General features: G+C 42.5%; 1 protein-coding gene across 1 annotated transcript; it reads right to left on the reverse strand.

The window, feature by feature from the left end:
- Positions 1-7429: 7429 nt before the first annotated feature.
- On the reverse strand, positions 7430-11300 carry LOC147460971 (pentatricopeptide repeat-containing protein At2g39620-like). Its single transcript, XM_086508635.1, has 2 exons — positions 11103-11300; positions 7430-10951 (listed from the first exon to the last, which is right to left on the reverse strand). Exon 2 carries the CDS (start codon positions 10909-10911, stop codon positions 9013-9015), a length of 1899 nt encoding a protein of 632 aa, XP_086364761.1. The 5' UTR covers positions 10912-10951; positions 11103-11300; the 3' UTR covers positions 7430-9012.
- Between the last annotated feature and the right edge of the window lie 1801 nt (positions 11301-13101).

A 13101-nucleotide genomic window follows, 5' to 3' on the forward strand; every position in this document is an offset into this window, starting at 1 on the left:
AGTAGCAACCTTTTGCCTTTGTTGTGAGATAGAGATAGCATCCTTAATCTTTTGGACAGATTCTTGTTGGTCTTGGCTATACTTATCTGTAGCGAAGATCTTCCCGTGTACCTTAAGTAGCAAGGGACTTTTTGATCCTCCCTCAATTACATCAAAAGGTGCTTTTCCCGTGGAAGTGTGTACATTATTATTGTAGGCATACTCCACTAAGGGTAAGTACTTCTCCCATTGGGACCTTTGATCTACTTCCCGTTACATAGACTTTTAGTAGATCAAGAATTGTTAGGTTAGCCATTTCACTTTGGCCATCCGTTTGCGGGTGATAGGCCGAAGAGAAATTTAGCCTTGTTCCTAAATTCTCAAAGAGACCCTTCTAGAAGTTACTGGTCATTCTAGGATCTCTATCCAACACTATGTACATTGGCAAGCCATGGGACTTGAAGATTTGTGAAATGAAGAGGGTTGCCATTTGATGGGCTCTGATAGTCTTTTTGACATGTATAAAATGAGCTTGTTTACTGAACCTGTCTACTATCGTCCATATTTCCTGTATTCCCGTTGATAGACTTAGGAAATCCAAAGATAAAATCCATGGATATGATCTCACATGGTGAATTAGGATTGGCAAAGGTTGAAGCAATCCAGGTTGCTTCCCTCTATGAACCTTCGTCTTTTGGCATACCACACATTTAGAAACATACTCTTGTATGTTTGCTTTCATGGTAGGCCAAAAGAAATATGTTTCAATCCCCTTTAGAGTATACTGAATCCCTCTATGCCTTGCATAAGGAGGAGCATGAGATTCATACATTACTTTCTCACGTAGTGAGCTAGTAACCCATAGTCTATTGCCGTAGAGAAGATAACTACCTTGTAAAGTAAATGGTTCCTCTTTCTTCCCTAGTGCAAGGGCTGAAATCACATCTCTAAAATCAGGATCAATAGCATACTCATCTATCATAGAAGATAGATCATTGTGAGTTGCTATGGAAACCGCATTCACTCTCGGCCGTCTTGAGAGTGAATCGGCTACTTGATTATGCTTGCTAGCAATGTGAGCAATATGAAAATGAAATTGCGAAAGAAAGTTTTCCCGCCTCATTTGTTTGTCGGAGAGCTTGGTCTACATCATGAAGTAATTAAGACTTTGGTGATCCATTCGCAGAATGAAAGGAGTCCCCAATAAATAGTGCTTCCATGAGTCTAAGGCATGTAGAACTGCAAGGAATTCCTTTTCATATATGCCTAGAGCTTGCTCAACAGGGTCGAGCCTTTGACTTTCATAGCCTATGGCGTGCCCTTCTTGAAGCAAAACAGCTCCAAGGCAATCACCACAAGCATCACATTGGACCTCAAATGGTTGTGAGAGATCTGGTAGTGTAAGCACAGGTTGAGAGATAAGCTTTTCTTTAAGCTTTTTGAAAGCATTGTTCTCCTTGGGAGACCATGTGTACCTAACATTTTTCTTTGTTAGGTCATGTAATGGTCCTGCTATTAGTGAGAACTTTTCTATGAAGTGTCTATAGTATGCGCACATACCTATAAATCTTCTTAACTCATGAAGATTCCTTGGTTTAGGCCATCCTTTTATTACCTCTAACTTTGATGGATCCATTTGGATGCCATCTTGAGAGATAATGTGACCTAAATACTGAATCTCCTGTAAGAAAAATTCACTTTTATTTCGATTAACATAAAATTTATTCTCTCTTAGAACTTGAAATATTACCTGGAGGTGTTGCTTGTGTTCATCTAATGAATTAGAGTAGATGATGATATCATCAAAGAACACTCCAATAAAGGTTCAGTGAGGTCTGAATAGCTTCTCCATGAAGCGGTTGAATGTGGCTGGTGCATTGGTCAAGCCAAAAGGCATGACAATGTATTCGTAAAGACCAAACGTGGTGCAAAATGCGGTCTTTACAATGTCTTGATCAACTATCCTTATTTGATGATAGCCACTTTTTAGGTCAATCCTACTGAAGTAGGTGGACCCTTGTAGCTTCTCAAATAGGTCTTCTACTCGTGGAACGGGAAACCTATTTTTGATAGTGATCCTATTTAGTGCTCTATAGTCGGCACACGTACGATATGTGCCATCTTTCTTTTGCACTAGTAGCACAGGAGAACAAAATGGAGATGAGCTAGGCCTAACCATTCCCTTCTCAAATAACTCATGCACTTGCCGCATAATCTCCTCTTGTTGAGCTTGAGAAACTCTATAAGGAGGTTTGTTAGGCGGTGAAATTCCTGGAAGAAGTTCAATTGCATGGTCATCATTACCTAGTTTAGGAGGTAGCTCACAAGGGATGTCGTCAATAAAGACATCCTAAAACCCCTTGAGAAAATTGGATAACTCTAATTCCTTTTGATTGTGTATATTTTCTTTTGCTAAAACATTAGGTTCATTTCGAGAATCTTTAACAAAAATCATGTACACGGAAATAGAGATCTTTATTGACTTGTTGAAAGCTTGTGTATGTACAATGGGTATAGTGTTACCCATTTCCTTAGCATCTATATACATATCTTTTTCCCTAAACTTAAAGGAGATTCTCCTTTCAGGGAATTTAACATTGGCATCCATGCGATCAAGCCATGGTGCCCCTAGGATTACATCCTCATGCTTGAGAGGAGAGATAAAGAAGTCCTTTTTGTCCACATAGCTTTGGACATCGGAGCCTCAATTTCCCAATTAAGGGAGTGACTGAAGCTTCTTGCCCCTTGAAAGCACCGTCTGCGGGTAGTAAATCTCCCATTTCGTAGGCTTGTATGCCTAGCTTGGTGGCCAACTCTATAGATATAAAACTGTGAGTAGAACTAGGGTCAAAGAGAATAAAAGCATCATGTTCTCTTACCTTTCCCCAAGCATGGCATAGAGGAGATCCTTTGTGGTGAATTTCCTCCTCTTGGATTTTGACCGAGGTAGCTCTAGGAGGTTCATGGCGGGTGTTCTTTTGGGGACAAGCGCGGTGCGCATGCCCTTGCTCACTGCACTTGAAACAGCGGTTATCTTTGCGATAATGCTCAAGCTCTTCAGGAGAGAGTTTATTTTTGCCTTTATAGACTCCCTTCTCTTTAGCTTTGTTGGAGTTTCCCTTAGGAGACTTTTGGACATTGTCCTTCCCCTTAGGCTCATTGGACGCCTTGTTTTCCGGGGGCTTGGAATTTCTTTTAGTCCCCGTTTGAAAATTGATTCGACAGGCCACCATAGTATGGTGTATAACCGCCGATATGGTGTGTGGCCTTTGGGAGTTGACATACTCCGCCATTTCTTTGGTTAAGCCCGCACAAAATTCTTGCTTTTTCTCTCCAAAATTCAACTTCTTGAAGACAATGGCTTTGAGTTGTAAATCCCAAAACTTGTCTACATATTTGTGGATGGATTCGTAGGGAGAGAGCTTCAAGCTTGGCCATTCGGTGAGTACTTTGTCTTTGGCATCGGTGGCCAAAAACAGCTTCATAATGGAAGCTCTTAAAGCTTTCCATGTTCGTGGAGCTTCACCATTGGCTCATAGGCTAGACCACCATTGTCTGGCAGACTTTTGAAAGTGCATAGCTACATGGCGTAGCTTAGAGGACTCCATGAACCCCTCATCTCCAAACGCCGCATCGAATTGTTGGATAAAGGCCAAGACTTTGTCCGTAGCACCAAAAGTGCATAGCTACATGGCGTAGCTTAGAGGACTCCATGAAGCCCTCATCTCCAAACGCCGCATCGAATTGTTGGATAAAGGCCAAGACTTTGTCCGTAGCACCAAAAGTGCCATCATAGGTAAGGAAAGAGATGATATTCCCTCCCTTTTTGAATTCTTGAGCTTGGACGACCTCTTTCACGCGGCATAGGATTTCTTATGGCCTCTTCTTTTTGATGGTTCAAAGGTTGCACCATCACTTTCTTCAAAAGATGAAGAATTTCAGGAAGATGGAGAAGAGGGTGACCTCTTTCTCGCCTTTTTCTTTCCTTGATCTTCTTTGTCTTCACCATCACTTTCATAAGAGGAAGAGGATGAAGAAGATGGAGAAGAGGGTGTCCTCTTTCTCGCCTTTTTCTTCTCTTGCTTTTTGTCATCCCTCTTTGAAGTATGGTGTGGAGAAGTATGCGATTGTCTTCTCCGTTTTGGAGGTGATGAAGAGCGTTTAGCCCGCCGTCTTCATGGAGCCATCTCCGCCGAGGTGGCGGGAAACTCACTTCTTTCTCGTTCTTTCGGTGGAGGCTCTTGATTTCTCCTTTGAGAAGGAGATGCGTCATCAAGGAGAAAATTTCTGAGCCCTTCATATGGATCTTCTTCTTCTTCCCGAATTTGAGAGAGACCTCTTTTAAAAGTCTCGCAAGGAGGCTTCCTAGGTGTTCTCTCGTCATGATGGGGAGCTTGGAGAATCCCATGAGCACGTAGATGCCGTTGCACTTCACTTTGGAGGGATGGATTGCCCATAGCTTGTTGAAGCCTAGAAAATAGATAGTTAACAAGCATCGGGGCATCATTAGTAGCTTGCTCATTAGAAAAATCAAATTTATCAACGTTAATTTCACTCTCTTTACTATTGTCAGCCATTCTAACAACTTTTTAGGTGTACTTTGGCACTTCAAGCCCTAGTTGCTACTCCTCTTTACCCCTTTAGACAAAGCACTCAAGCTACTATACCCGTGGCTCGAATACCATTAATTGCAACAAATAGAAGAGAGGTCGTTCAACACCAAAACAGCACAGGCTCCTGTCAAGCTTCTAATAGCTCAATAGTGGTTAAGCCATATGCAAGCCCCGTAGGACTCCACTATTAAGACCATAGCTCTCGACAGTGATGCCCCGTTAATTGCACAAGGCAGGCACACTGCAAGGATGAAAAATTCGTATTCTACTTACTCAGATGCAATTAATAGTATCAACTATTCATAGCTAGCTTGAGGACCTCCCTTCTTGAGCAAGAAAAGAGAAACCTTGTCCTCTGATACCAATGTAACATTTAATGGTCTAGTAACTTGTGTGTAGCGGAAAATAGCATGAACATAGTGAGCATTTCATTAGAATAGATTCCTAATGAGAATAACAAGAGTACTTGGGTGGAGAGAGCAACAAAAAGCATAACACCTAGTTAGATAGCATGAACAATACTTCAAAAGAGAGAGAAATTAAGCAATTGACAACAATTGAGGACCGGATTTGCATGGAGCCAGTCCCCCCCTCCAAAAGGCTTTGTATTATGGTTTCTCCCATCAAGAGAGACATTTTACAATACAATTCTTTGTGTTCTTTCAATACTAGCTAGTGCAATGAAGATGGAAACTTCATGCACTAAGCAAAACACTTATTAAACACAACATCAATTCCCTCACGGTCTCAGACCCAAGACCTCACACACCTTCGAAGATGGTGAGAACTAGCGGGGTATGAGAGTAGATTGAGAGGGAGACGGAGTATTCTTACAAGAAGGAGTATTCTTACGAGAAAGATGTACATCTCTTCACATAGTCACTCATATTAGCATAGCTTAGCTTAGTAATTAGCATGGTAGAGGAGATGAGCATGCATTGAAACTTGGCTCTTGGTTGGATTTGCATCACAAAGCCAAGAGTTGTTGGTGTAGGCCTCCCTTCTCACAAGCTTGGAGTAGGCGGTAAGCTTTCCATTAAAGCTTGAGAAGGAGAGAGAGTCTTCTTTGCTTCACACATGAGATTGTGTGAGTGTGTGTGTGATAATGCCTTGCAAAAATCAGTCCCCTCTCTCTCTTAGTCGACCCCCCTTGCTAATTGCTCATGCTACAGCCCTATTGGACCTCCCTAGGCCTAGCCAATGGAAATTAAGTAGCATAAGTGATAGCCTTCTCACATGTGTCCCCCTTTCCCTTCTTGTGAGAGATTTAGGTAATTAATAAATGCAATTAAACTCTCATTGGACCCCTTTGCCTCCTGGCCAATAGGAATCAGGCAAGCCATTGGGCTGCCGAATGCTCATTGGTCCCCTTGGGAGACTGTCCAATAGTTTCTCAGAGAGCTTAATTCCTATTGGTTCTTTTATTAAGTGTTTTAAAATTAATTAAACTAGATTTATTGTAGCCTAATTCTCATTGGTCCACCTCCAAGGCCATTTAATAGGTTTTGAGTACACCTTGTGGGCATCTTGGCTAGGGAACTGACATGTGTTTCTCTTTCCCCTTGTGTACAAATGAAGCTTGTGAGTGTGTGTGTGTGTGAGTTTCTCTCTCATCCCCTACTTGCAAGGCTCGCCCCCTCCTATGTAGGGATTATGAAGACTTTTTGTGACACACACAAAGCATTCAATTCCCCTAATGTTTGACCTTTGGACACAACCTTTGAACTTTGGAACCTTAGCATTTTGGAAGTCTTAATGGGCTGAACCTTAGGGTCTTTTAAGCCCATTGTTGCACATTGCTCTTTTGCAGATGGCCCTTTGGATCCCCATTGTGGCTGATATGCTAGCTTAACCAATATTCTAGATTTTTCTCCCTTGTTAGACATAGGATCCTCCTCCCAACCCCCCATAATATAGGTGGGCTCCTAGCCCCTTGCCCTAGACGGATCCCCTGTCCACACTGTCTAGCTCGGGCCCTGGCCGAAGTCCATGACCACCCTAGTCCTTAGGTTTGACCCTTGTCTTGACAGTGTGAGTTTCTCTCTTATCCCCTACTTGCAAGGCTCGCCCCCTCCTATGTAGGGATTATGAAGACTTTTTGTGACACACACAAAGCATCCAATTCCTCTAATGTTTGACCTTTGGACACAACCTTTGAATTTTGGAACCTTAGCATTTTGGAAGTCTTAATGGGCTGAACCTTAGGGTCTTTTAAGCTCATTGTTGCACATTGCTCTTTTGCAGATGGCCCCGCTTTGGATCCCTATTTTCCCTCCTTTGGATCCCTACTGTGGCTGGTCTGCTAGCTTAACCAATATTCTAGCTTTTTCTCCCCTGTCACTTCCCCATATTAAATGATCAATTTAACATGAGAAAATCATTTAGGAGAATTAGATATTGATTATTATGACATCGTACACAATGAGACAAGAGCACAAACTTTTGACATCGAGAACACTTCTTAAAGGAGGGCCACCTTGTAAAGCCATGCCATATGCTTTTATAGCTACACTTTCTTTCTAAAGAACCCCTCAAATTTTTTTCTTGCACAATAAATTATTCTTCATGTATTTTTTTCCATGGATATTGGATATCCCATCATTGGACATGTATGTGACACTCTTTTTGCTTCTACCCATGCGATTGTATTGCTACGACAAAAAATGATGCAACCCCACCTTGCACTTTAAAGGTTTATTGGATATCCCATCATTGGACATGTGCATGACACTCTTTTTGTTTCTACCCATGCTACGACAAAAAATGATGCAACCCCACCTTGGTTTACACGAATTTGGACTTCTATATGCTGAAACAACAAGGACTTTGACAATGGATTTATCCACCAATGAAGACAACACATCCCATTAACAACCTTCCAACCTCCAATTCTCTCTCTAATACATATATGTATACAAACCTTGCTTCCATTGACATAGTCGTTAGTGTCCTCTTTTTGGTGTGGCTTGACTTGGTTTGCTATAATTATCACTCGTATGTTCTTATGCATCATGATGGTCCAACTTGGGATGCTATAGCCAACATTTAGAGATGGCGATACATCATGTGAGTGGCTCGAAAGTAAGATCACTCAAATAAACTCACTCAATTCTTAGAAGTTCTTTGGAGTAGCCTTGAGACTTCAAGAGATCTTGGGAACTACATAGCACTTCAAGTCCTTTGAAGCTAAGTATTTTTCTTGCAGGACTAAAGATCCTCTATTTTGCAAACTTTGGTCCTCTAGTAGCCATAATTGCCTTGGTTTTGGATTATTGTGCCTTGTGTGAGAGGCCATAGAAGTATCACTTGTGCAATCTCCCTTGTTTGTAGATACTTGTCGCGTTTTTTGTTTTCCCTCTTTCTCATGCCTCTTTGTGAAGTTGTTTATCTTGGATTGCAACTCGTAGACACTAAGGTGCGGTTTTGGTAGCCACAACTTTGTTTGGCCTTCATAATATCCTTGTGCCTCCAAAGACTTCTTTGTAATGAGCCACCGTGTTGAGTTGTTTTCCTATCTTGACTGGCCTTCAACCATCGAGACTCATCACCATCATTTGATTATTTATTTTGGACTAGTGCTTTCATCACCAAGACTTGGCTTGGCCTCGCCCTATGTGAAGAGTATTTTGGTTGATAAATCTGTTTCTTTGCTTTTTTTCACCCATGGTGATGTCCTAGCTACTAGTGGAGCTCAGGAATCCATCACCAAGTTGCCCATCCTGAAATCAGGCAAACCTCTAGGGTTCTTTGATGAGCAAGCAGAACACTTGTTGGAAATTTTCTGTTGGACATAAGGTTTGCCCATCAAGCCTATCTCAAATTGGCTATGTTCAGAAATGAAAGCTCGCGCTTCACTTTCAAAGGCTGAAGACAAAGGTATTAGTGGAGCCACATGATCCATTACTAGGGGCATCTGCAAAAGTTCATCATGTGAATTTTAAACAGATAAGAATAGCACTGTAGCATTGATGGAGGTCCATCCATAATTGACGAAGCACCACATCAACATGTAAATTCCCTTGACTTGCCACGTGAAATTCAGTTCCCTCAAAACAGGACTAAATGCTCCAGTTTGCAACAAAGAAATGCTCGAGTTTCCAATGCATGGCATGACATGGCATGGGGTCTGTAGATGTGGTTGACAATATCCTCCAAATATGTTGAAAGACTAGATCTTCTTAGCATTTTTATCAAGTAAAGCAATGCATTGTACGCTAGCTCCACTTTTGTATTAAGCACAACTCCAATCTGATGGGTGGTAGTTTCTAACCTTTTTGGCTTAGTGCATGTCCATATTTGGGCAACACTTGAGTGACGGGCTTTGTGAATTGGAAACTTGACCATTTAGAAGTGGATCCCCTCTAGCTTGCTTTAAGAATCTCATCATGAATGTCATTGCCTTGTGTAATGCCACATGCCTTCAAGATGTAAGCATAGCCTTTAAGACAAAAGTATAGGTGACTGAATTTGGAGAGAGACACTCGCTTTGCATCTGCTGAAAACAGCCCAAAGCTTCCTGGCCCTGCCCTTGTTTGGCGTATCCTGCAATAAGTGTATTCCAGGAGACAATGTCCCGGACACGAAGCTCCTCAAGCACGTTTTGTGCTTTCTGAAGTGCACCACATTTAGCAAACATGTCGACCAAGGCGTTGCCAAGCACAACATCGTTTTTCAACAGCCCCTGACTAACAATATCAGCGTGAACTTTTACACCCATAACAGCATCTTGTGTAGAGCCACATGCCTTCAAGACGCACGTATAGGTGATTGCATCTGGCGAGAGGCCCTCACTTTGCATCCGCTGAAAACAGCCTAGAGCTTCCTGGCCCTGTCCCTGTTGTGCGTATCCCGTGATCAATGCATTCCAAGAGACGATGTTCCGCACAGGAAGCTCCGCAAGCAATTTTTGTGCTTTCTGAAGTGCACCACATTTGGCATACATGTCGACCAAGGCATTGCCAAGCATGACATTTTTTTGCAATAGTCCATGACTAACAATATCATCATGAATTTTCATGCCCATATCAGCATCGTGCATAGAGCCACATGCCTTCAAGATGCATGTGTAGGTGATTGCATCTGGAAAGAGTCCCTCACTTCGCATCCGCAGAAAACAGCGCAGAGCTTCCTGGCCCTGCCCCTGTTGGGCATATCCCGCAATCAGTGCATTCCATGAGACAACATCCCGGACACCAAGCTCCTCAAGCACTCTTTGTGCTTTCTGAAGTACACCACATTTGGCATACATGTCGACCAAGGCATTGCCAAGCACAACATTTTTTTGCAACAGCCCCTGACTAATAATATCATCGTGAAATTTTATACACATATCAGCATCTTGCGTAGAGCCACATGCCTTCAAGATGCACATGTAGGTGATTGCATTTGGAGAGACGCCCTCGCTTTGCATCTGCTGAAAACAGTTTAAAGCTTCCTTGCCCTGCCCTTGTTGGGCATATCCTGCAATCAGTGCATTCCACGAGACAACGTCCCGGACGCGAAGTCCCTCAAGCACTCTTTGTGCTTTCTGGAGTAAACCGCATTTCGCATACATGTCGACCAAGGCAGTGCCAAGCACGACATTTTTTTGCAGCAGCCCCTGACTAAGAATATCATCATGAATTTTGATGCCCATATCAGCATCTTGTGTAGAGCCACATGCCTTCAAAATGCATGCATAGGTGATTGCATCTGGAGAGACTCCCTCGCTTCGCATCTGCTGAAAACAGCTCAGAGCTTTCTGGCCCTGCTCCTGTTGCGCGTATCCTGCAATCAATGCACTCCAAGAGACGACGTCCCGCACACGAAGCTCCTCGAGCACTCTTTGTGCTTTCTGAAGTAAACCACATTTGGCATACATGTTGACCAAGGCAGTGCCAAGCACGAGATCTGTTTTCAACATCCCCTGACTAACAATATCAGCATGGATTTTTATGCCCATATCAGCATCTTGCATAGAGCCACATGCCTTCAAGATGCAGGCGTAGGTGATTGCATCTGGAGAGAGGCCCTCACTTCGCATCTGCTGAAAACAGCCCAGAGCTTCCTGGCCCTGCCCCTGTTGGGTATATCCTGTAACCAGTGCATTCCAACAGACGACGTCTCGCACAGCAAGCTCGTCAAAGACTTGTTGCGCCTTCACAGGTGCACCGCACTTGACATACATGCTGACCAACATGTTCCCTAAATATGCTTCCTTTTCAAGTAACCCACTATCGCGAATATCAGCATGTATCCTGCTGCCTTGGTACAAATCCTTCTTCTTAGCACAATCTTTGAGTGAGCTCACAAAAGAAAGACTCGTTCTTTTCCCCTCCATGTTTGCTTGTAGTCTTTACTGCTGCTTTCTTGGCAGTGCTCTGTGAACACAAAACCAGTGGTGTTGAGAGAGAAAACGAATCTGTGTGTGTGTGTGTGTGTGTGTGTGTGTGTGTGTGTGTGCGCGCGCGAGACATTCCTGAAAAAAGTGTGTGTGTGAGACAGAGAGGAACAACAGCAGTTCTTACACACCGTTCCACAAAGGCGACCCCCATGGAACGTCTCTTCTGCTATGAGGGTGAGCTCCCAGCTGCGACGCTACACACCTCATGTGTTTCTTTTTTTTGGCAACTCCAGGTGCGAAGCGTGGGTTGTTTGCCCTTTTTCACTGCGGAGCTCGACGGTGTCCTCTTTTCAGGCAGTGCCAACAAATATCACTGCCTACTGCCTGCAGTGATATAGGCGTGGTGCCTAAGAAATGTTGTACACAACTTTTAGGCTTTTTGAAGCTATTTTAAGATGCTATTCTTTGGAGCCATGCTTGTTGCAGTAAAAATAGCACGCACTTTAAAAAAGCTGACAGCAGCAAACTCTCTCCGATTGCTCTCGTCTCAGGCAATTCTCTGTAAGCAATTCTCTCTCTCTCTCTCTCTCTCTCTCTCTCTCTCTCTCTCTCTCATCAGGCAGTGCCGCCGTCGTCAAGTTAATGACGGCCTTGTTTATCCTGCCACGCTATAAGCTCTTGTATGTTCTTCTTTGTCTGAGCAGATCTTTTTTTTTTTTTTGGGGTTCAAAACTCACAATTGTGAGTAAATTATATCAACATAACCAACAAATTACAAATTCCTTCCATGCTCGTGACGAACAATATCAACTTCAATGGGTCATAGATATATCGGTTGTTGATAGGGGAGACAAGAGATGAGTCCACACCTTTACCCATGTAAGTCGATCATTGCGGCACCTAGGGCTCATCAATGTTTATATGTTTCCTAATGGCGAGGATCGTCCCCCTGCTTTCTTGGATTATCTCCGTGAACTTAGCTATTACCATGATGTTCTCAAAGATCCTAGAGTTCTTTGCCTTCCAAACATGTCTGAAGTAACAAAATCTCACGATCTGCATTATGATGAGCAGTACTTGGCGCTTCATTTGTATTGTTTTTTTTAACCAATACAAATAAAACACATGAAAGTCTTGCAGAACAAGAGTCACTAGCCAAGGCAAGAAAGATGGGTGAGGGGGCCTTGTGCCACATGGAGGTGCACATGGCAAGGGATTTGAAGCTCCCCTTCATTTTGTCCTGCAAACTACATATGAGCGAGTACTCAAGCCCTGGTAAAGAAGCTTATGCCAAAAAGTCATATGCCAACACAAATCACTACTAAAAAAAGGTATTATCCCAGCCAGTGACAACCATCAAAAAGCAATCCTCTTTCATTAAGAGTTGTACTCAAAAAGTTTAAACAGATCAGTATCCAATCAGTACATAGAAGCTAGTCCTTCTAGGGATTTAAGCCAGTCAATCCAATCTTGGGATTAATCTTCCCAAGTTTAGTCCAACACATCAGATTTCTACTAGCCACCAAGTCAGCATTAAATCCAGCTAGTATCTAGGTTTTAGTGTCAGTAAAAGTGCATACTAGAACCAAATCATTTATTGTTTGTATGAAAAAACATTAAATGAGCAGAATTAGTAACCCAACCCAAGAACAAGCATCCTCCTTTTCAGATTTTTTGAACAAGAAGATTGTAACCTACCAAAATAAGTAATACCATAAGATATCATTTGAACCATTTCATTAATGAATGCCATACCTAATTCAAGAAAAAAGCTAGTATATAGTAGCTGATAAACCAATACATACTAGTAAATATCAAGTCGTGACTACTGCTCAATATTCAATAAACACCAGTAACCACCTGAGAGGGTGAACCATGCTAGTAGGTCTCAACAAATCATACTAAGGCCAGAGAACAGAAATCTTGTGAGGCCATCCAAATATAGTAAGCAAGTAGAAGACCAACACATATTTAGGTCATGGCAAGCTCCCTAGTACAATTATTAGTATTAGAGAAGTTCTCCCTAGATTTTCAATAAAAACACTCCACCACCCCAAGTAATGCACACATTTAGCATCTACCAATACCAGCAATAGGCAATGTCAGTAGAACAAAACACCATTCAACCTGTAGTTTAACACCCAAAAGGGTTTAAAAAAACCTCAGTTTAGTCATGTTCTAAGGCAA

The sequence above is a fragment of the Adiantum capillus-veneris genome, chromosome 3 (assembly GCF_014529385.1).
Source record: "Adiantum capillus-veneris isolate H3 chromosome 3, ASM1452938v2, whole genome shotgun sequence".
In the NCBI taxonomy this organism is placed as follows: Eukaryota; Viridiplantae; Streptophyta; class Polypodiopsida; order Polypodiales; family Pteridaceae; genus Adiantum; species Adiantum capillus-veneris.

Coding starts and splice junctions, on each gene's coding strand:
- LOC147460971 (XM_086508635.1), bottom strand. CDS start 10,911: ATGGAGGGGAAAAGAACGAGTCTTTCTTTTGTGAGCTCACTCAAAGAT.